At 45.7% G+C, this 21776-nt stretch overlaps 1 protein-coding gene across 7 annotated transcripts in view; it reads left to right on the forward strand.

The window, feature by feature from the left end:
• LOC110504114 (paired box protein Pax-3-like) overlaps positions 1–17965 on the forward strand; it is a 40269-nt gene extending 22304 nt beyond the window's left edge. For 4 of the 7 annotated variants that reach the window (XM_036961688.1, XM_036961685.1, XM_036961689.1 and 1 more), the window contains exons 5-9: positions 2255–2454; positions 10262–10427; positions 10637–10848; positions 13976–14258; positions 15544–17965. In XM_036961688.1, the coding sequence (XP_036817583.1) occupies positions 2255–2454; positions 10262–10427; positions 10637–10848; positions 13976–14258; positions 15544–15578 (896 nt within the window). In that variant the 3' untranslated portion in view covers positions 15579–17965. The other 3 variants (XM_036961690.1, XM_036961686.1, XM_036961692.1) reach the window with 2 other exon arrangements.
• Positions 17966–21776: the final 3811 nt, after the last annotated feature.

Below are 21776 nucleotides of genomic sequence, written 5' to 3' on the forward strand. Positions count from 1 at the left end.
TGCATTGTCAACTGTTGGACTTTATATAGACAGGTGTGTGCCTTTCCAAATCATGTCTAATCGTTTGAATTTACCACAGGTGGACTCCAATCACGTTGTTGAAACATCTCATGGATGATCAATGGAGACAGGATGCACTTGAGCTCAATTTCGAGTCTCAACAATTGAGGCTGAGTCTCAAAAATTGAATCCTTATGTACATTTAATTTTGAATAAATTCAGCTCAGGTGCATCCTGTTTCCATTGATCATCTTTGAGATGTTTCTACAACTTGATTGGAGTCCACCTGCGGTAAATTCAATTGATTGTCATTATGGGGTAATGTGTGTAGATTGCTGAGGATTTTTTTAATCAATCCATTTTAGAATAAGGCTGTGTCACAGGTCGGCTCATAGCCTGTGGCTAAAATGAGGGGACGCGAACAACAGCTATAGGCCAATTAAAAAGGTTCTTTATTGTAAACAAACTATTAACTTTAAACTAAGAAAAATGAATGAGGTGTGGAAGTATCATAATGTAAGGTGTATGTAATGTGCATGGATGCATGAATCTGTGTGTGTGAATGACTGAGTGAAAACTATGCAAAACTACAACAGAACAAACAAAACAGGTTCATACCTGGAGGAGGGGAGAGAGAGAGAAGTGATTAGTGACACAGTTTAAATACTTAGAGCCCAGGTGACTCCAATCACTAACGACCCTCCTCTGCCTGCAGGAGGAACCGCCCCTGCACTGCAGAGGAGGAGCTGTGACAGCTGTAACATAACAACATTTGGAAAATGTCAAGGGGTCTCAATATTTTCCGAAGGCACTGTATATATTTTCTCACTATGAGGTTGGAATATTACTTTTACTGTTGGAGCTGTTAGAAAAGATTGCAGGACATTTCAGTCTGTTTTGGTGGGGTGAAGTTGAACCTGTCTACCAATAACAGCTAGACCACTCCCAGACAGGCTTAAGAAGCAATTTTTGTATATTTTTGATCATTTTAAATTAAAACAATTGCTGTAAGGTTCTTAATTGTTACTCAGAAATTATTTGAAATTGTGGTATGAAAACGGCTTTGAAGGATAATAAAAAAAACTGTGGTGCACATTAATGTTATAAACGTATCTTTCTATTTATTAATATTGCCTCAATTTGGCCAATTCAGGCAAGGATTTTTGTCCATATGGCCCAGCTCTAGTACAAATGTACATGCCTTTGCATGCTTTATGCACAGTGACAGACGCAAGGACACTGAGGGACATAGGAAAGCGGGGCGTTGGACACTGGCCTGAGGAGAGTCTCTGATGTCTGGGTCTCCCTGCCCTTGGGTCTGTCTGTTTGTCTGGCTTGGCCCTGCCCTAGGTTACCACTGCGTTACCACTGTGTTACCACTGGGCCGTAGCTTTAGAGAGCCTCGTCAATTCACTGCCTCTTCTGCTGAATTAGCTTTTAAAGCGCCAGCGTTTCTCTCTGAGCAAACAAGACCAGCATGCACCTGCAAGTGGTGTGGAGGGGGGTGTATGGGGGGCTGCTGCTCAGTCCCTCTCTCCATCCCCAACTGTTACTGGGGCTCCAGGAAGACTGCAACTGTAGACAATGCAGGTTCCCCCCGACACTCTCTCTCTAGCCGTCACTGACCCCCCTTTCCCCCCTTAAAAAACGAACGGTCCCTGGATCAAAATTAGGCCTTTGTGTGGCGCTTAGTCCTCTCAATCCCACTGCCGCCACGCCTCGGGAACCTTGTCCTGTGGGATTATTTATAAAAGCACACAGAATTCCCCTATGAATGGAAGTCTGTTGGTGCACAAGACAAGAGGGAACATTGGGAGAGATGGGGAGCGTTGGGAGGGGTGGTGGTGGCCCCTCTGAAGAGGTTTATGTAAACAGATAGCATGTGGCAAAAAAGAAAGCAAACAAGTTCACACTTCAAGTGGATGGATGGATTCATCCTTCTGTTCTTCACTCTCACTCTGAATCACTACACTTCTTTTGCTAGACGGCTCTCCCTATTGGTCTCCCTGCATTCTATTTGATCACTGTAGTCAGGAGAATAAGAAACTGAAAATGTGTTTTCAAGACTGATTTATTTATTTTTGTACTTTTCTATAAACCAGTCCAGTCAGTTGTGAACACATTATTAATTACAACGATGGACTTGACTAATGGAATCTAGTTCTAAAAACCATCAGTAACTGTTAACTGTGATAATGATACTGTACTAACACCATGAGAGCCCTAACTGTGCATCTCCTGTCTGTTGGAGCAGCGAGCCACTCAGATGAGGGGTCGGATGTGGAGTCTGAACCAGACCTGCCTCTGAAGAGGAAGCAGCGCCGCAGTAGAACCACCTTCACGGCCGAACAGCTGGATGAGCTGGAGAGAGCCTTTGAACGAACACACTACCCTGACATCTACACGAGGGAAGAGCTGGCTCAGAGGGCCAAACTAACAGAGGCCAGAGTTCAGGTACACACACTCTTTATCACACATCACACACATCCACACGCACTGCACACACACACACACACACACACACACACACACACACACACACACACACACACACACGCGCGAGCGCGCGCACACACACAGACACATTTCTGGCCTGCCCCTTCATCCTGTGTTCCCAGGGGTCCAATATGCAGGCCCAGCTCTGATCTACGGCCCAGAAAATTCCCCACAACAGCTCCCGTATGGAGGCTGTACTGGGCCCAGCATGGGGGTATTACATATGGAATCAGCATGAGTTCCGCCAGTCACACAACACCGACTCTCAGCAGTAGCAGCCAACCACATCCCCCCCATACTGTTCAGATGAGAAGGGGGCCTTTGAGTTAAATGTTAATTTATTGATATGGATGGGTTCATTTATCCTCTCTGTCCCTGTGAATGGATAAGCCAGGTCACACGTGATACAAGTCACTATTTGACGTCCATCCATGTCTGAAGATGCTGGGTGATGATGTGGACCCGGCCACTAGGGACAACAGTGAGCGCTGTTACGTTCAAGTAGGTTTCGTTTTTTCTAGGGTGTTGTGGACGGGGAGGCGGATGGACGTAAGCATCTGCCTCTTATTCCAAAAGTTGCAAGTTTGAATACAGCGATAGAAAGTTGCTTTTTGTTTTAAGCCTTGCCCAAACCTTAACCCTGACCAAAACCATTCACAGTTAATGCCTAACCTTAAGATTTCAGTAGCGAGGCTATTTACAGGGGGTACCGTTACAGGGTCAATGTGCGGCGGCACAGGTTATTCGAGGTAATTGAGGCAATATGTACATGTAGGTAGAGATAAAGTGACTATGCATATAAACAGAGAGTTGTAGCTGCGTAAAAATGGGGGGGGGGGGCACATAGTCAGGGTAGCCATTTGATTAGCTGTTCAGGAGTCTTATGGCTTGGGGATAGAAGCTATTAAGAAGCATTTTGGACCTAGACTTGGCGCTCCGGTACTCCTTGCCTTGTGTTAGCAGAGAGAACAGTCTATGACTAGGGTGGCTGGAGACTTTGGCAATTTTTAGGGCCTTCCTCTGACACTGCCTGGTATAGAAGTCCTGGATGGCAGGAAGCTTGGTACCAGTAATGTACTGGGCCATACGCACTAGCCTCTGTAGTGCCTAGCAGGTCGGAGGCTGAGGAGTTGCCATACCAGGTGGTGATGCAACCAGTCAGGAGGCTCTCGATGGTGCAGCTGTGTTTTAACCATAATAGTTCATTGGTGATGTGGACACCAATGAACTTGAAGCTCTCAATCTGCTACACTACAGCCCTGTTGATGAGAATGGGGGTGTGCTCGGCCATCCTTTTCCTGTAGTCCACATAATCTCCTTTGTCAAGATCACATTGAGGGAGAGGTTGTTATCCTGGCACCACACTGCCAGGTCTCTGACCTCCTCCCTATAGGCTGTCTCATTGTTGTCGGTTGTCAGGCCACTGTTGTGTTGTCGGCAAACTTAATGATGGTGTTGGGGTTGTGCTTGGCCATGCAGTCATGGGTGAACAGGGAGTTCAGGAGGGGACTGAGCACGCACCGCTGAGCGGCCTCGTGTTGAGGATCAGCGTGGCAGATGTGTTGTTACCTACCCTTACCACCTGGGGGTGGCCCTTCAGGATGTCCAGGATCCAGTTGTAGAGGGAGGTGTTTAGTCTCAGGGTCCTTAGCTTAGTGATGAGCTTTGAGGGCACTATGGTTTTGAATGCTGAGCTGTAGCCAATGAACAGCATTCTCACGTAGGTGTTCCTTTTGTCCAGGTGGGAAAGGGCAGTGTGGAGTGCAATAGAGATCGCATCATCTGTGGATCTGTTGAGGCAGTATACGATTTGGAGTGGGTCAGTGTCGCATGCCTCAAAGCGAGCATAGATGTCAATTAGCTCATTTTCTAGGCTTGTGTCACTGGGCAGCTCATGGTTGTGCTTCCCTTTATAGTCCATAATAGTTTGCAAGCCCTGCCACATCCAACGAGTGTCAGAGCCGGTGTTGTGGGATTCAATCTTAGTCTTGTATTGACACTTTGCCTGTTTGATGGTTTGTCGGAGGGCATAGCGGGATTTCCCATAAGTGGGCTATGCCCCTTTTTTCTCAATTTCCGCCTGAATGGCGTGCCCAAAGTAAACTGCCTGTAGCTCAGGCCCTGAAGACGATATATGCATATAATTGGTACCATTGGAAAGACATTTTGAAGTTTGTAGAAATGTTAAAATAATATAGGAGAATATAACACAATAGATATGCTAGGAGAAAATACAAAGAAAAACCAACCAGAATTTTTGTTTTTTGAGAGACCATCCTCTTAGAAATGCAAGAGAAAGGTCATGTTGTAAAATAGCTCCCTGGATGCAATTCCTATGGCTTCCACAGGGTGTCAGAAGTCTATGTACAAGGTTTCAGGCTTGTAACTTCAAAAACAAATAAGAAATAACATAATAATATGTTCAATAGGAAATCGATTTTAGCATCATGGTGCACAAAAACACGGATTTCCAAGACTGTGTCCTCTTATAAAAATTGTTATTTCGCACCAAAGTACGTTCATCTCTACGAGACAGAACACATCTCCTTCCTGAGCGGGATGACGGCTGCGTGGTCCCATGGTGTTTATACTTGCGTACTATTGTTTGTACAGATGAACGTGGTACCTTCAGGTGTTTGGAAATTGCTCCCAATGATGAACCAGACCTATGGAGGCCTAAAAAAAGAATTCTGAGGTCTTGGCTGATTTCTTATGATTTCCCCATGATGTCAAGCAAAGAGGCACTGAGTTTGAAGGTGGGCCTTGAAATACATCCACAGGTACACCTCCAATTGACTCAAATTATGTCAATTAGCCTATCAGAAGCTTCTAAAGTCATGACATCATTTTCTGGAATTTTCCAAGCTGTTCAAAGGCACAGTCAACTTAGTGTACGTAAACTTCTGACCCACTGGAATTGTGATACATTGAATTATAAGTGAAATAATCTGTCTGTAAACAATTGTTGGATTGGTGCGAAAAGTGCAAATCAATCCCAGAACAGCAGCAAAGGACCTTGTGAAGATGCTGGAGGAAACAGGTATAAAAGTATCCATATCCACAGTAAAACGAGTCCTATATCGATATAACCTGAAAGGCCGCTCAGAAAGGAAGAATCCACTGCTCCAAAACCGCCATAAAAAAGACAATGGTTTGCAACTGCACATGGAGACAAAGATCATACTTTTTGGAGAAATGTCCTCTGGTCTGATGAAACGAAAATAGAACTGTTTGGCCATAATCACCATTGTTATGTTTGGAGGATAAAGGGGGAGGTTTGCAAGCCAAAGAACACCATCCCAACCGTGAAGCATGGGGGTGGCGGCATCATGTTGTGGGGGTGCTTTGCTGCAGGAGGGACTGGTGCACTTTACAAAATAGATGGCTGCATGAGGAGGGACAACTATGTGAATATATTGAAGCAAGATCTCAAGACATCAGTCAGGAAGTTAAAGCTTGGTCGCAAATGGGTCTTCCAAATGGACAATGACCCCAAGCATACTTCCAAAGTTGTGGTAAAATGGTCTAAGGACAACAAAGTCAAGGTATTGGAGTGGCCATCACAAAGTGTAACGCTCGTCGAAATGGGTAGACCAAGGCGCAGCGTGATTTGGGTTCATCATCATTTATTTGAATGAGAACCAGCAACAAATACAAATAAGAGAAACAAACAAACGAACGTACAGCCTTGTAGGGCTCAAAAGCAACAATACAAAAACAAGATCCCACAAACAACAGGTGGGAAAAGGCTACCTAAATATGATCCCCAATCAGAGACAACGATAAACAGCTGCCTCTATGGTCAGCTCCCCCCCCCCCCCCCAAAGGTGTGCACTCCGGCCGCAAAACCTGAAACCAAAAGGGAGGGTTAGAGGGGGTGTCTAGTGTCGGTGGTGGTTCTGGTGCGGGACGAAGAACCCTCTCATCCCGCGGATCCTCCAGCATCGGAGGCGGCTCAGGTGCGGGACGAAGAACCCTCTCATCCCACAAATCCTCCAGCATCGGAGAACCCGCTCATCCCGCTCATCCAGCCATGGACCCGGGCTGGACACTGTGCCTGGACTGGGCACCAACACAGAAGAAGACTCTGACCTTGGAGCTGGACTGGATGCCGTGCTTAGACTTGGCATCGGCGCAGGAGAAGGCTCCGGCCATGGAGCTGGAGGTTCCGGACCATGGACCATCACAGAAGGTTCCGGACCGTGGACCGTCTCAGGAGGTTCCGGACCATGGACCGTCTCAGGAGGTTCCGGACCGTGGACCGTCGTTGGAGGTTCCGGACTTTGAAACGTCATCGGAAGCTCTGGACTGGGAACTGTCGCCGGAAGCTCTGGACTGGGAACTGTCGTCGGAAGCTCTGGACTGGGAACTGTCGCCGGAAGCTCTGGACTGTGGAGGCGCACTGGAGGCCTGATGCGTGGGACCGGTACAGGTGGCCCCGGGCTGATGACACGCACCTCAGGGCGAGTGGGGGAGGAGGCACAGGACGTACTGGACTGTGGAGGCGCACTGGAGGTCTAGAGCGTAGAGCTGGCACAATCCGTCCTGGCTGGATGCTCACTTTAGCCCGGCAAGTGCGGGGCGCTGACACAGGACGCACTGGGCTGTGAAGGCGCACTGGCGACACAGTGGGTAGAACCGGTGCAAGATATCCTGATTCGAGGAGGCGCACTGGAGACCAGGATCACTGAGCCAGCACAACCCATCCTGGCTGGATGCTCATTTTTACACGGCAAGTGCGGAGAGCTGGCACCGAACGCACCGGGCTGTGAATGCGCACTGGAGACACAGTGCGTATCACCGCATAACATGGTACCTGAACATGGTACCTGAACGGTCACACGCTCCTCAAAGCGAGTGCGGGGAGTTGGCTCTGGTCTGAAACCTGGCTCCGCCAACCACCCCATGTGCCTCTCGTGCTTGTGTCGTGGTTACAAACCCCGGGGTCGATGTTGATGCTCCCTTGCTGCTTCCGTCTGCTCCCGTGGAAGGCGATCCTTTCCGGACATGATTTCTTCCATGTCCATGATGTCTGCTCCTCCTGGCCACGCTGCTTGGTCCGTTTGTGGTGGGATCTTCTGTGTTAGGGTTCATGATCCCTGCGTGGATTTATTTTTCCAGAGTAAAGTTTGTCATTTTTTACTCAGTTCTGTGTCCTGCGCCTGACTCCATTCTCACCTCTGCACAACTAACACCTAACACAAAGCCCTGACCTCATACCTATAGGAAATTTGTGGGCAGAACTGAAAAAGCGTGTGCGAGCAAAGAGGCCTACAAACCTAACTCAGTTACACCAGCTCTGTCAGGAGGAATGGGCCAAAATTCACCCAACTTATTGTGGGAAGCTTGTGGAAGGCTAACTGAAATATTTGGCCCAAGTTAAACAATTAACAACTTAAAGGCAATGCCACCAAATACTAATTGAGTGTATGTAAACTTCTGACCCACTGGGAATGTGATGAAAGAAATAAAAGCTGGAATTAATCATTCTCTCTACTATTATTCTGACATTTCACGTTCTTAAAATAAAGTGGTGATCCTAACTGACCTAAGACAGGGAATTTGTACTTGGTTTAAATGTCAATAAATAGTGAAAACTGAGTTTAAATGTATTTGGCTAAGGTGTATGTAGTCTTCCGACTTCAACTATAGATGAACGTTTAATCCTGAAGTGAGACTGTGAGAGTTAGTTGTAATAGATTAGTTTTGAGGCAAACACAGTCCTCACATACGATTTTCTTATTCTCATTAACTACAGTATTTGAAGCTTTGGGTGACTTTATGCCTATGGAACAGGACTGAAATAAGACCATCAGAGCTAATTTATAGTTAGAGGAATTTAAAGGGGGGGAGGGGACCATGTAAATTGTGTTGTGTTGCTATGTTTAAATTATATTCCTGTGGTGAGGCATGAGATGTGGAGATAGAGAGAGCCTTGTTGGCTGCAGCCAGGAGTCACATGGGCAGGTCTGGAGAGGAACACATGACCCCGACACACACACAAACACTCAGACAATAACACACAGGGTTTAGACACGCACGCGCGCACACACACACACACACACACACACACACACACACACACACACACACACACACACACACACACACACACACACACACACACACACACACACACACACACACACAATACCTGGAAATCAGAAACTAAAAAAATGCAGTCAGACAAAAACATATTGACTCACAGAGAGAGATATACACATATGCACAAATTACAGTCATTAACCATTAATACAGTGCCTTCCCAAAAGTATTCAGACCACCTGACTTTTTTCCACATTTTGTTACATTACAGCCTTATTCTAAAATAAAAACATGTTTATCTCATCAATCTACACACAATTCCCAATAATGACAAAGCAAGAACAGTTTTTTTGTTGTTTTTTTTTGCAAATTTATAACTAAAAACCCACGGACATATCACATTTATATAAGTATTCAGACCATTTACTCAGTACTTTGTTGAAGTGATTACAGCCTCTAGTCTTCTTAAGTATGACACTACAAGCTTGACACGTCTTTATTTGGGGAGTTTCTCCCATTCTTCTCTGCAGATCCTCTCAAGCTCTGTCAGGTTGGATGGGGAGCATTGCTGCACAGCTATTTTCAGGTCTCTCCAGAGATGTTCGATCCAGTTCAAGTCTGGGCTAGGCCACTCATGAACATTCAGAGACTTGTCCCGAAGCCACTCCTGCCTTGTCTTGTCTGTATGCTTAGAGTTGTTGTACTGTTGGAAGGTGAACCTTTGCCCCAGTCGGAGGTCCTGAGCGCTCTGGAGCAGGTTTTCATCAAGAATCTCTGTACTTTGCTCCGTTCATCTTTCCCTTGATCCTGACTAGTCTCCCAGTCCCTGCTGCTGAAAAACATCCCCACAGCATGATGCTGTCACCACCGTGCTTCACAGTATGGATGGTGCCAGGTTTCCTCCAGACGTGACGCATGGCATTCAGGCCAAAGAGTTCATCGGACCATGGAATCTTGTTTCTCATGGTCTGAGCATCTTTAGGTGCCTTTTGGAAGGTTCTCCCATCTCCACAGAGAAACTCTTGAGCTCTGTCAGAGTGACCATTGGGTTTTTGGTCACCTCCCTGACCAAGGCCCTTCTCCCCCGATTACTCAGTTTGGCTGGGCGCTCACTTATAGGAAGAGTCTTGGTGGTTCCAAACTTCCATTTAAGAATGATAGAGACCACTGTGTTCTTGGGGACCTTCAATGCTGCAGAAGGTTTATCGTACCCTTTTTTGTACCCTTCCCCAGACCTATACGGACAATTCCTTCGACCTTATGGCTTGTTTTTTTCTCTGACATGCATTGTCAACTGTGGGACCTTTTATAGACAGGTGTGTGCCATTCCAAATCATGTCCAATCAGTTGAATTTACCACATGTGGACTCCAATCAAGTTGTAGAAACATCTCATGGATGATCAATGGAAACAGGATGCACCTGAGCTCAATTTCGAGTCTCATAGAAAGGGTCTGAATACTAATGTAAATAAGGTATTTCTGTTTTTATTTAATTCATTTGCACACATTTCTAAAAACCTGTTTTAGGTTTGTGATTATGAGGTATTCTGTCTTGATTGCTAAGGATTTTTTCCATTTAATTAATTTGAAATAAGGCTGTAACTTAACAAAATGTGGAAAATATAAAGGGGTCTGAATACTTTCCGAATGCACTGTATATATGGGAATGTATGTTTAAGACAATGTAAGATCTCATGTCATGTTTTCCTCTTCCCCCAGGTGTGGTTCAGTAACAGAAGAGCCCGGTGGAGGAAGCAGGCTGGAGCTAGTCAGCTCATGGCCTTCAATCACCTGATCCCTGGGGGCTTCCCGCCCTCTGCCATGTCCAGTCTCTCACCTTATCAGCTGTCTGACAGCCCGTATCCCCCTACATCCATATCACAAGGTGGGACACTCTGTAAACAAGGCCACATGCTAAACAACTCCCTGTGTGTTTCACATATACAGCTATTGCTCTCAGAGTTCAGACCCTTGAGCTTGATTAGCAAAGTCATGTACTGCTAAATATTGACTACATTTTAATAATCGGTCAATTGAGAGACAATATATATATGTAAATGGTAAGTTCTTATTTTCTATTTGTCCTTCCCTTAGTGGTGTCGGAGCAGGCCAGCACGCTGCACCGGCCCCAGCCCCTTTCCCCGTCCTCAGGCCACCACCAGAGCTCAGGAGGGGGAGGACAGGATGGGGGGTCTGCCTACTGCCTGGCCTCTGGACGCCACAGCTTCTCAGGCTACTCCGACAGCTTCCTCTCGTCAGGAGGCCCTCCCATGAACCCTGCCATCAGCAATGGCCTCTCTTCACAGGTGAGTCAAACAGAGCTACGCACACGCACACACACACGCATACGCACACGCACGCACACACACACACGCACGCACACTCACACGCACACACACACACACACACACAGTTCATACTCTTTATCTATGTCAGGAGGTGGGGAGGGGTGGAGGTGGGTGTGAGGTGGAGTGAAAGGACTTGAAAAGGACAGAGGACAGACACGGGGGAGGACAAATGAATGAGGAGAAGATGAGACAAATTAAAACTGAAAAGACAATTATGGCCAATTATACAGGCATGAGGCTTGTCGTCCCTTTACCTAAACATTAAGGGCTGTCCTAACAAGCAGAAAATGAGATTTCAGTTGCTCAAAGTCAGATCCCCCCCCCCACACACACACACACAAAGACACGTACGCACACACACACACACACACACACACACACACACACACACACACACACACACACACACACACACACACACACACACACCCACACACACACACACACACACCAGTGCTTCAGGGTCACTTTAGAGAGTGTGACAATATGGACATGAAGGATGAATGACTGGAGAGGCTGGCATGGTTAGACAGATCACATGGTGGGAAAGGGAAATCTTTGAAATGTTTGATATTATTGATGAACTTTACTTGTTGTCAATTTATGAGACATTTATTTTGTTCAGTTTAATCTACTGAAATGTGTTCAATTGATATAAATGACAATGAATAGGCTAAGTCATAAGGAGGGGAGATATCGTCTATCAATTTTTATTTATATTTATTTTTATTGTAGTCTCGTCATTTCTTACCAGTCATTGTAGAGGCACTAACTTCACCTCAGTCGGGCCTGCTTTTTTTTAATGAAAAACTTTTCCAAATATTAAATATTTTTAGACAATATTCAGTATTCTTCTGTTGCAGTAGGGCAAATATACTTTTGCTTCCAGTCTCTTCGTCATTGCCTCTGAATCTTCCCGTGCTTTAGCCCATCAACACTCACATAAGATCCTTGTGCTTTAGCCCATCAACACTCACATAAGATCCTTGTGCTTTGGCCCATCAACACTCACATAAGATCCTTGTGCTTTGGCCCATCAACACTCACATAAGATCCTTGTGCTTTGGCACAGTAATAAATCAAGGCTCCAGTGTTCAAATGGATGACTACCGAATATACATTGAATTATGTGTGTAATTTATGTAGATTACTCCCCATGTTTTGTTACCTATATAATTGGTGCAGGCTAGCTACATTTTGTTGGTACGTGTGTGGAATGTAGGAATGTATAGTCCTCATTAGTTTAAATTATGAATTGACTTAAATTGGATGGGTCTTTAATTTATAAAATGGTTATGAAGACTGTATGTCGAAGATCAACTAGGCCTACTCTATGTAGAAACTAAGATGGATTGATACTTATTATTTGCATGCAAGATGTAGAGAACTTTTGATACATGTTGGCACAATACACAATTCTACAAATCGAACACTCCTCATCTCTTCTCTCTCTCTCCCTGATAAATGGGGTGCCTGATCCTCACATGTTTTCCATTTGTAAGGAACACACCTCGTCCTCTTCTAGGGTGTTTGTCAAGATTCCACGGACAGGGCTTCTGTATGACAACCATAATGTATGTGTGCGAGTGTGTGTTTTAAGGTTCATGGGAAACTACCCCCTCCTTGAATCTCTGTTAAGACTTTCTTTCCATTTATCTACACCTCCCTCTCTTACGCAGTCCATACGCAGCTACCTTGGGAAATCAAGGAAACACACACACACACGCACACAAACAAACCGTTAAGCCTCCAGGGAGGCTTCTCATGATTGCATTCTTGTCTCCACATTCCTCAGTATGAAAGTCAAGTCCTAATTTATTTGTACATACGTTATATTGTATGAGAGAAGCAGGAATGTCCTGTACGTCTCAGACTTCCCCCATTCTGACATTCTTCCCCGGCTCTCCTCTGCTGTCCGGCTTTTCCTGGACACGCTGATTAGGGGCCGCTGGACACAGCAACGTTCCAACATGGAACACCCCGGCGAAGCCCAGCATGTCACGCTAAAAAGACAAGGATAGAAGAAAGAGAGAGAGATTGAGAAAGAGAGAGAAAGAGAGAGGTATAGCATTTTTGAAAGCTGTAGTTTCTTGAAGAGATCGACCACGCCATCTGTCCATATACTTCTTCTGTTTAACCAGAGTGTTCCAAAACGCAGGTCATTTTTTGGGAAAATGTTACTGGGGTCGAGAAACACAACTCCCCTCTCAAAATCAACATGGGCTCCTCTGTCCCCTGCCTGGGAAATGACTTAAGCGGGACCATCTGTGTGTGTGGATGTAGAATAATATGTCACTTATAGGGCCAGAAGAGCCCAACATGCAGCGAACCTGCGTTTCATTAGGACATGGACAGAGGCTACAGGTCTCTGTTTAGAGGGATTTGATGCATTTAGAGGTAGGGAGGTTTAAAGTGGTCACGTAGGGGTTATATCTTTTCAGTGAGATGATCTCGAGTCACAGCAATTATCTGTTTATTATATACTTTGTTGAACTTTCTTTTTTATCCATCCAGATAAAGTTAGTGAGGGTTTGTTATCGCCTCGTTCTGTCTGAACCTCCTCTATAACGATACCCTACGGCTCTTTTCCGTCCTTCGCTCGCCAAGAAATATTCCCCTAAATTCGATTATCGGGCAGCTAATCAATAACAGGTCAAATCCTAGCCTGTTTGTCTGCAGCTTGTCTGTTATGGTCCAGAGGTTTTTCTCTCTGCTTCTAAAGGTCTACCACGTTATCTGTGTTGGGACATCTTTGGCGATAAGTCTTTATCTCATCCTTTGCTTTTTGGAGCGGCGACAGGAGGGAATTTCCAAATAAGTGGAGTTCTGAGACAAATTGGTTAATTCTTCCTCTGTGGAGTTATCTCTGCCTGTCTGGGAAGGCCTGGTGGAAGGGTTTTGATGTCAGTGGAGGATAACTTCCTGTCTGAGTTAGGGTGTGTTGGAATGTGTTATAGATGGGGGTTGGGATGATACCTAACACCAAGCTGTGCCAAAATCACTTAACCACCTATCTGAATGGAACGTCAATAACGTCACATCAATAACACTCATCCTCCCTTCCTCTCCCTCCCTCTCTCTCCAGGTGATGGGTCTGTTGAACCCAGGTGGGGTGCCCCACCAGCCCCAGAGTGACTATGCCCTCTCCCCCCTGACAGGAGGCCTGGAGCCCCCTGGGGGCATGGGGGCCAGCTGCTCCCAGCGTCTGGAGCACATCAAGGGTCTGGAGGGCCTGTCCAGTGTCACCAACATCCCCAGTCTCCCCTCGCTGCCCAACTCCCAGTCCTACTGCCCGTCCTCCTACAGCGCTCCTGCCTACAGCGTGGACCCTGTGGCCTCCTACCAGTATGGGCAGTACCACGGACAAAGTAAGGTCAATATCTCTCACTTTTATTACCACTTAAACACTTAGGAAGATCTCTCTCCAATCATATCAACTGTAGCTGCCTTAACCTTTCACCGCTCTTAAGTCTAATGCACCGATACATTTACAAAGAAGATGTGTTGATAGGATTCTAGCAGTGTTCACATTACGTGTTTCCATCCAATGAAAACAGCAGGGTTTCAGACAGGATAAGTTGTTTGATCCTATCTCTGAAGTAACACTGAGTATGTAGGAACATATCTATCCTTTAGTAGACTGTAGCTCACCTCGCCTGTCAGCAATTCAGTTCATTCCTATGAAACCGTACTAATACTGTAAGATAGTGTCTCCTGGATCGTTTCCTTATGGGAGGCTTGTTTAACTGTGAGGAGGCCCTTCAGATCACATTAACATTACACTAAGGTTAACTCTGACATCAAACAAACCTTCATGTAACTCTCAAAAACCGACATCATCCACATGCGTTCAGCAGTGATTAGAGTACCCTGCAGTTTTCAATTTCCCTCTGTGGGTCACCCAATCAGGCCAGTCCCTCGACCTCGCAGCAACCTCACCCTTCAAAGCAAAGACACCAGTCCATGTAGATGGCTGCCACGGCTTTGAAAAGGACTGCAGGTATCGAGGGAATATTTCACCTAATATCTAGAGAAGTAAATGCTTAATGAAATATCTTTAAGAAATATGTAAGTGGACAGAAAAGACACACACACACACACACACCCCCACACACACACCCCCACATACACACACACACACACACACACACACACACACACACACACACACACACACACACACACACACACACACACACACACACACACACCCATCAGAGGGACTACATCTTGATGTCATTAATCACAGAGACTGGATACCCGTGTGTGGTTAGGTCTGTTAAATGGGAAAAGGTATTTTCTGGGGGTTGGAAGGATCCTAATATCCTCTGGCAGGGCGGCAATTAGAAACAGGTGCGTGGTGTGGGCCTGCTGAGGTCAACTGGGGAAGCAGTATTGAACTCTGTCCCAGATTCACTGGTACTAGGCCTCTAGTGTCAAGCCTAACCCAGTCTCAATGGGACTGATATCAAGTCTGCCCACTTCCCCTCTCTAGACCACACACACACACACACACACGCACGCACGCACGCACACGCACACGCACACACACACACACACACTCTTTATCTCTGTCAGTGATCATCACCCTCTTTATGTTTAATTGAGGACAACTCATAACTTAGTCTCATTCTCTTCTGTTTTTCCTTTTAGGTGCCCTTCATTATCTGAGACCTGAGATCACCTGAGGATCTGCCCCTCTAAGTGACCCCCCACCACCTCCACCTTTGGCCCAACCCAGTCTCCACCTCTGGCCCAACCCAGTCTCCACCTTTGGCCCAACCCAGTCTCCACCTCTGGTCCAACCCAGTCTCCACCTCTGGCCCAGCCCAGTCTCCACCTCTGACCCAGCCCAGTCTCCACCTCCGGTCCAGCCCAGTCTCCACCTCTGGCCCAGCCCAGTCTCCACCTCTGCAAAAGCCCAGTCTCCACCTCTGGCCCAACCTAGTCTCCACCTCCGGCCCAGCCCAGTCTCCACCTCTGACCCAACCCAGTCTCCACCTCTGACCCAGCCCAGTCTCCACCTCTGGCCCAGCCCAGTCTTCACCTCTGGCCCAGCCCAGTCTCCACCTCTGCAACAGCCCAGTCTCCACCTCTGGCCCAGACCAGTCTCCACCTCTGACCCAGCCCAGTCTCCACCTCCGGCCCAGCCCAGTCTCCACCTCTGGCCCAGCCCAGTCTCCACCTCTGCAACAGCCCAGTCTCCACCTCTGCAACAGCCCAGTCTCCACCTCTGGCCCAGACCAGTCTCCACCTCTGACCCAGCCCAGTCTCCACCTCCGGCCCAGCCCAGTCTCGGTTGAGGGACGTGTGTACTGCATATGTTGAGACTGATGGGGCTCTTTATGTAATCTATTCCCTCAACAGTGATCTGTTCCTTCACACTTGATGATAATAATGGAAGAGGGATTATAGATAAAATGACATTGATAGAGAGGAATTTAAGGCCAAAACAAAGAAACACATGAACTTTGATTCATGTCTGTTGATGAATGACAGAGAGAATGACAGAGATGCCACTGGGTACATTCCCTTGCCTGTGATGTGGTCTACCCCACATTGGGCGCCAACTTTGATCAGGAGGACCGTGGAGGACTAGCCCACATAGACCCACAGCACAGCCCAGGAGCAGAGGCCTGGTTGGGGTAAAAAATCCTCAAGTCAGGTCTGTGGAAGAGCACAACCAGACTGTATAGTAACGGACTTACTAGCGGCCTTAAAGCTGTGAGTCTGTTGACATGTTTGCCGTAGGGCCAAATGAATACAGATTCATTCTATTTATCTCTGAATGAAAGCTACTTGATGGAAAAAATAACAGGCTTTTCTTGTGGATTTATTATACGTTTATACGTTGCATTTATTTGATATGTTTTGTCCATGAACACAATATTCCAAACATAGACTGAGGAACAAACAAACAAACAAACGTGTAAAAAATACATATGCCATTCAAAGAGGAAGCTTTGACATATCATCATAAACAGACCTGTAATGTATACTACAGCTGTTCCGTTCCCTTCATTATGTTAAATGCTCAGTGTTTTTAAACAATCCGTTGAACTCTCACTGTGTTCTGTTGATAACTCTGATCTCTTGTAGCTTTAGAGGGATTCCTAGGGGTCAGGGGTGACTTCTGGGAAAGTCCCAGGTGAAGGAGGAGGAGGAGGAGGAGGGAGGGGGGACTCAGGGGTTCTGATGGGCGACAGGGCTGATCCATCCAGGGGTGCAGTTCCCCCTCATAGAGGCCTGTTAGGTCACGAGACTCACGACCAAGAGACACATGAGAAACCAGGACCACCTCACCACAGACCAACCCAGCTGACCAGAAGTGCAATATCACGTACCTCAGAGTCGACGACGCCATCAAACAGATGAATCAAATAAGATCTTGTGTCTTAAGAACATTCTGTATAAACATTTGAATCACGTTTGAGTATGTCCCTACGGAGGCTTCCAGGTCCAAAACAAAGAAGCAACAGCAACAACAACCACCAACATCGTCAGTACTGCTATAATAGCAAAGCCACAGGGAAAGGTGGGACGCACATTGTGAACCATTGAAGTCATTCCAAGTCCATGTGGAGCAGATTGATTCAAGGGAAAAAATAAGTAAACAAAAAAACTTATGAAGAATTACAAAGCCAAATCATTTGTTGTTTTTTTGGTCTTTTGTCTTTTAGTTTTTCTTGTTGCAAAAACAGAAAGATCAATAGTGTGGTGTTTACGTCATTTCCTTATTTATTCTCTCTAAAGTATCTAAGCAATTCTTCAACATTATTCTTAAACTTTCTTCAATGTTTTAGTCAAGTTACTACATGACATATCTTATAGGAACACCGTGTCCGTCTGTTCACTAAATGGTAGCTGAATGTCTCAACAGATCAAAGGTTGCTACAAGCACTCAGCGGTCAGTTGTACATTTGTCTGTAACAGAAAGAAAAGTGTTTTTTCTTTCCAATGGGTTCCTTAATTTTGAAATGTTTTTCTGTCTTTTTTGACAGAATGATATGACACAATGTCTTGTGTACAAGCACAGTATTATTACTATTTATAATAAAACAGTTGACTAAAAATACAATGACTAAAAATAGTTTTCATTTTGTCTAAAGTTATACTGTCATTTCAAGATCATTTTCGTCTCAGTGCAATCTTTGTGTATGAAATGTTTATCATCAGTGGGCAGTAAATAATTGATAGTGACTCATTGCAATATAAAATACAAAAGAAGAGAGACAAGCATGTCGTTTTCAAATAAATGTATTTAAACCTCTAAGCCCTGTGTAAAAATAGAACCATAAAGAGAGGTTCCTGACATGGAGCTGGACTTGAACACAACAGCCTTTCTTAGAAATTCAAACATCTGCACAACTTAGTAATGCCCACTGGCCCTCGATACTGTAACAAACACACTTCTGTTTTACAAATTCTAAATGAGAACAACCCTCAGAGCGTTTGGACAAACAGAACACCCTCCTCCCCCTCACTCTTCAACCCCTCTTAGGCCTTGGTCATACACACAGGGCCCCTCTGTGTGTGTGTGTATGTGTGTGTGTGTGTGTGTGCGCGCCACCCTGAGGATATTAGCCCTAATTAAAACACTCGTCTGATTAATGGAGTCTCGTCTCAGGCCTTGGAGGGACCACACGCTTTATAAATAAAGATTATGTCAACAGAAATGCTGACCCACTTTGGATCAATCACACTGCTGACATTTTTATTTACTAATACAAAATAATTCGGCCAACATGAGAACAAACATAAACTTGCACGCACGCCCGCACGCACGCACGCACACACACACACACACACACACACACACACACACACACACACACACACACACACACTGTTTGCTTTCCTAATCAGGCAGTACCATTAAAGATGAAGACAAATCGCTGTCGTTGTAAAAGTCCCAAGCAAAGCTGCGACCACAGAAATTTGTTTTACCAATGTACCCTCCTCTTGAGCTGAATACCCCCTGAGTCTACTTAAAACCAAAACAAATTTAATGGATTTTATAACATGTAATGAAAGGAAAGAGATAAATGTATAACTTTCTTATTTAGCCAGTTCATTGCACCATTGGCTGTCAGTAGTGAATATGGCCATGTTAATGGTTACCAGGGGCCCTCTGTATCCCTCTGTCTGTCCAATAGGGTTACACCCATCAGCACGTGATCCTGGAACTCACTTCACAGTCATTCCCCTCCCCTGTGTCATGTGAGCTGACCTGACCCAGAGATCACACTGGCAGCTGCTTCTGTCACTCCGACTCGATGTGTGTGTGGGTGTGTTTTTGCTTCTGAGTTTGTGTGCGTGTGCAACTACAGTATTAGTGTGTATCTGGGAGTGTATTCCTGCATTATACTATTTATTATTATTATTTTTATTTTATTTATTTCACCTTTATTTAACCAGGTAGGCAAGTTGAGAACAAGTTCTCATTTACAATTGCGACCTGGCCAAGATAAAGCAAAGCAGTTCGACACATACAACAACACAGAGTTACACATGGAGTAAAACAAACACACAGTCAATAATACATTAGAAAAATAAGTCTATATGCAATGTGAGCAAATGAGATGAGATAAGGGAGGTAAAGGCAAAAAAAGGCCATGGTGGCGAAGTAAATACAATATAGCAAGTAAAACACTGGAATGGTAGATTTGCAGTGGAAGAATGTGCAAAGTAGAGATATAAATAATGGGGTGCAAAGGAGTCAAATAAATAAATAAATACAGTAGGGAAAGAGGTAGTTGTTTGGGCTAAATTATAGATGGGCTATGTACAGGTGCAGTAATATGTGAGCTGCTCTGACAGCTGGTGCTTAAAGCTAGTGAGGGAGATAAGTGTTTCCAGTTTCAGAGAGCTCGTGCTACAGGTGGGTGCTGCTATGGTGACCAGCGAGCTGAGATAAGGGGGGACTTTACCTAGCAGGGTCTTGTAGATGACCTGGAGCCAGTGGGTTTTGTGACGAGTATGAAGCGAGGGCCAGCCAATGAGAGCGTACAGGTCGCAGTGGTGGGTAGTATATGGGGCTTTGGTGACGAAACGGATGGCACTGTGATAGACTGCATCCAATTTATTGAGTAGGGTATTGGAGGCTATTTTGTAAATGACATTGCCGAAGTTGAGGATCGGTAGGATGGTCAGTTTTGTGAGGGTATGTTTGGCAGCATGAGTGAAGGATGCTTTGTTGCAAAATAGGAAGCCAATTCTAGATTTAACTTTGAATTGGAGATGTTTGATGTGAGTCTGGAAGGAGAGTTTAGAGTCTAACCAGACACCTAGGTATTTGTAGTTGTCCACATATTCTAAGTCAGAGCCGTCCAGAGTAGTGATGTTGGACAGGCGGGCAGGTGCAGGCAGCGATCGGTTGAAGAGCATGCATTTAGTTTTACTTGCATTTAAGAGCAATTGGAGGCCATGGAAGGAGAGTTGTATGGCATTGAAGCTCGCCTGGAGGGTTGTTAACACAGTGTCCAAAGAAGGGCCAGAAGTATACAGAATGGTGTCGTCTGCTTAGAGGTGGATCAGAGACTCACCAGCAGCAAGAGCGACATCATTGATGTATACAGAGAAGAGAGTCGGTCCAAAGAATTTAACTCTGTGGCACCCCCATAGAGACTGCCAGAGGCCCGGACAACAGACCCTCCGATTTGACACACTGAACTCTATCTGAGAAGTAGTTGGTGAACCAGGCAAGGCAATCATTTGAGAAACCAAGGCTGTCGAGTCTGCCGATGAGGATGTGGTGATTGACAGAGTCGAAAGCCTTGGCCAGGTCAATGAATACGGCTGCACAGTATTGTTTCTTATCGATGGCGGTTAAGATATCGCTTAGGACCTTGAGCGTGGCTGAGGTGCACCCATGACCAGCTCTGAAACCAGATTGCATAACGGAGAAGGTATGGTGGGATTCGAAATGGTCGGTAATCTGTTTGTTGACTTGGCTTTCGAAGACCTTAGAAAGGCAGGGTAGGATAGATATAGGTCTGTAGCAGTTTGGGTCAAGAGTGTCCCCCCTTTGAAGAGGGGGATGACCGCAACTGCTTTACAATCTTTGGGAATCTCAGACGACACAAAAGAGAGGTTGAACAGGCTAGTAATAGGGGTGGCAACAATTTCGGCAGATCATTTTTAGAAAGAAAGGGTCCAGATTGTCTAGCCAGGCTGATTTCTAGGGGTCCAGATTTTGCAGCTCTTTCAGAACATCAGCTGACTGGATTTGGGAGAAGGAGAAACGGGGAAGGCTTGGGCGAGTTGCTGTGAGGGGTGCAGTGCTGTTGCCCGGGGTAGGTGTAGCCAGGTAGGTGTAGCAGGTGTAGCCCGGGGTAGGTGTAGCATGGCCAGCCGTAGAAAAATGCTTATTGAAATTCTCAAATATAGTGGATTTATCGGTGGCAGTGGGGCAGCTGGGAGGAGGTGTTCTTATTCTCCATGGACTTTACAGTGTCCCAGAACTTTTTTGAGTTTGTGTTGCAGGAAGCAAATTTCTGCTTGAAAAAGCTAGCCTTGGCTTTTCTAACTGCCTGTGTATATTGGTTTCTAGCTTCCCTGAAAAGTTACATATCATGTTTTTGTGTTGGTTAAAGGCAGTCAGGTCTGGAGAGAACCAAGGGCTATATCTGTTCCTGGTTCTTAATTTCTTGAATGGGGCATGCTTATTTAAGATGGTGAGGAAGGCATTTAAAAAAATAACCAAGCATCCTCTACTGACGGGATGAGATCAATATCCTTCCAGGATACCCCGGCCAGGTCAATTAGAAAGGCCTGCTCGCTGAAGTATTTCAGGGAGCGTTTGACAGTGATGAGTGGAGGTCGTTTGACCGCTGACCCATTACGAATGCAGGCAATGAGGCAGTGATCGCTTAGATCTTGGTTGA

The sequence above is a fragment of the Oncorhynchus mykiss genome, chromosome 24, assembly GCF_013265735.2.
Source record: "Oncorhynchus mykiss isolate Arlee chromosome 24, USDA_OmykA_1.1, whole genome shotgun sequence".
NCBI lineage: Eukaryota > Metazoa > Chordata > Actinopteri > Salmoniformes > Salmonidae > Oncorhynchus > Oncorhynchus mykiss.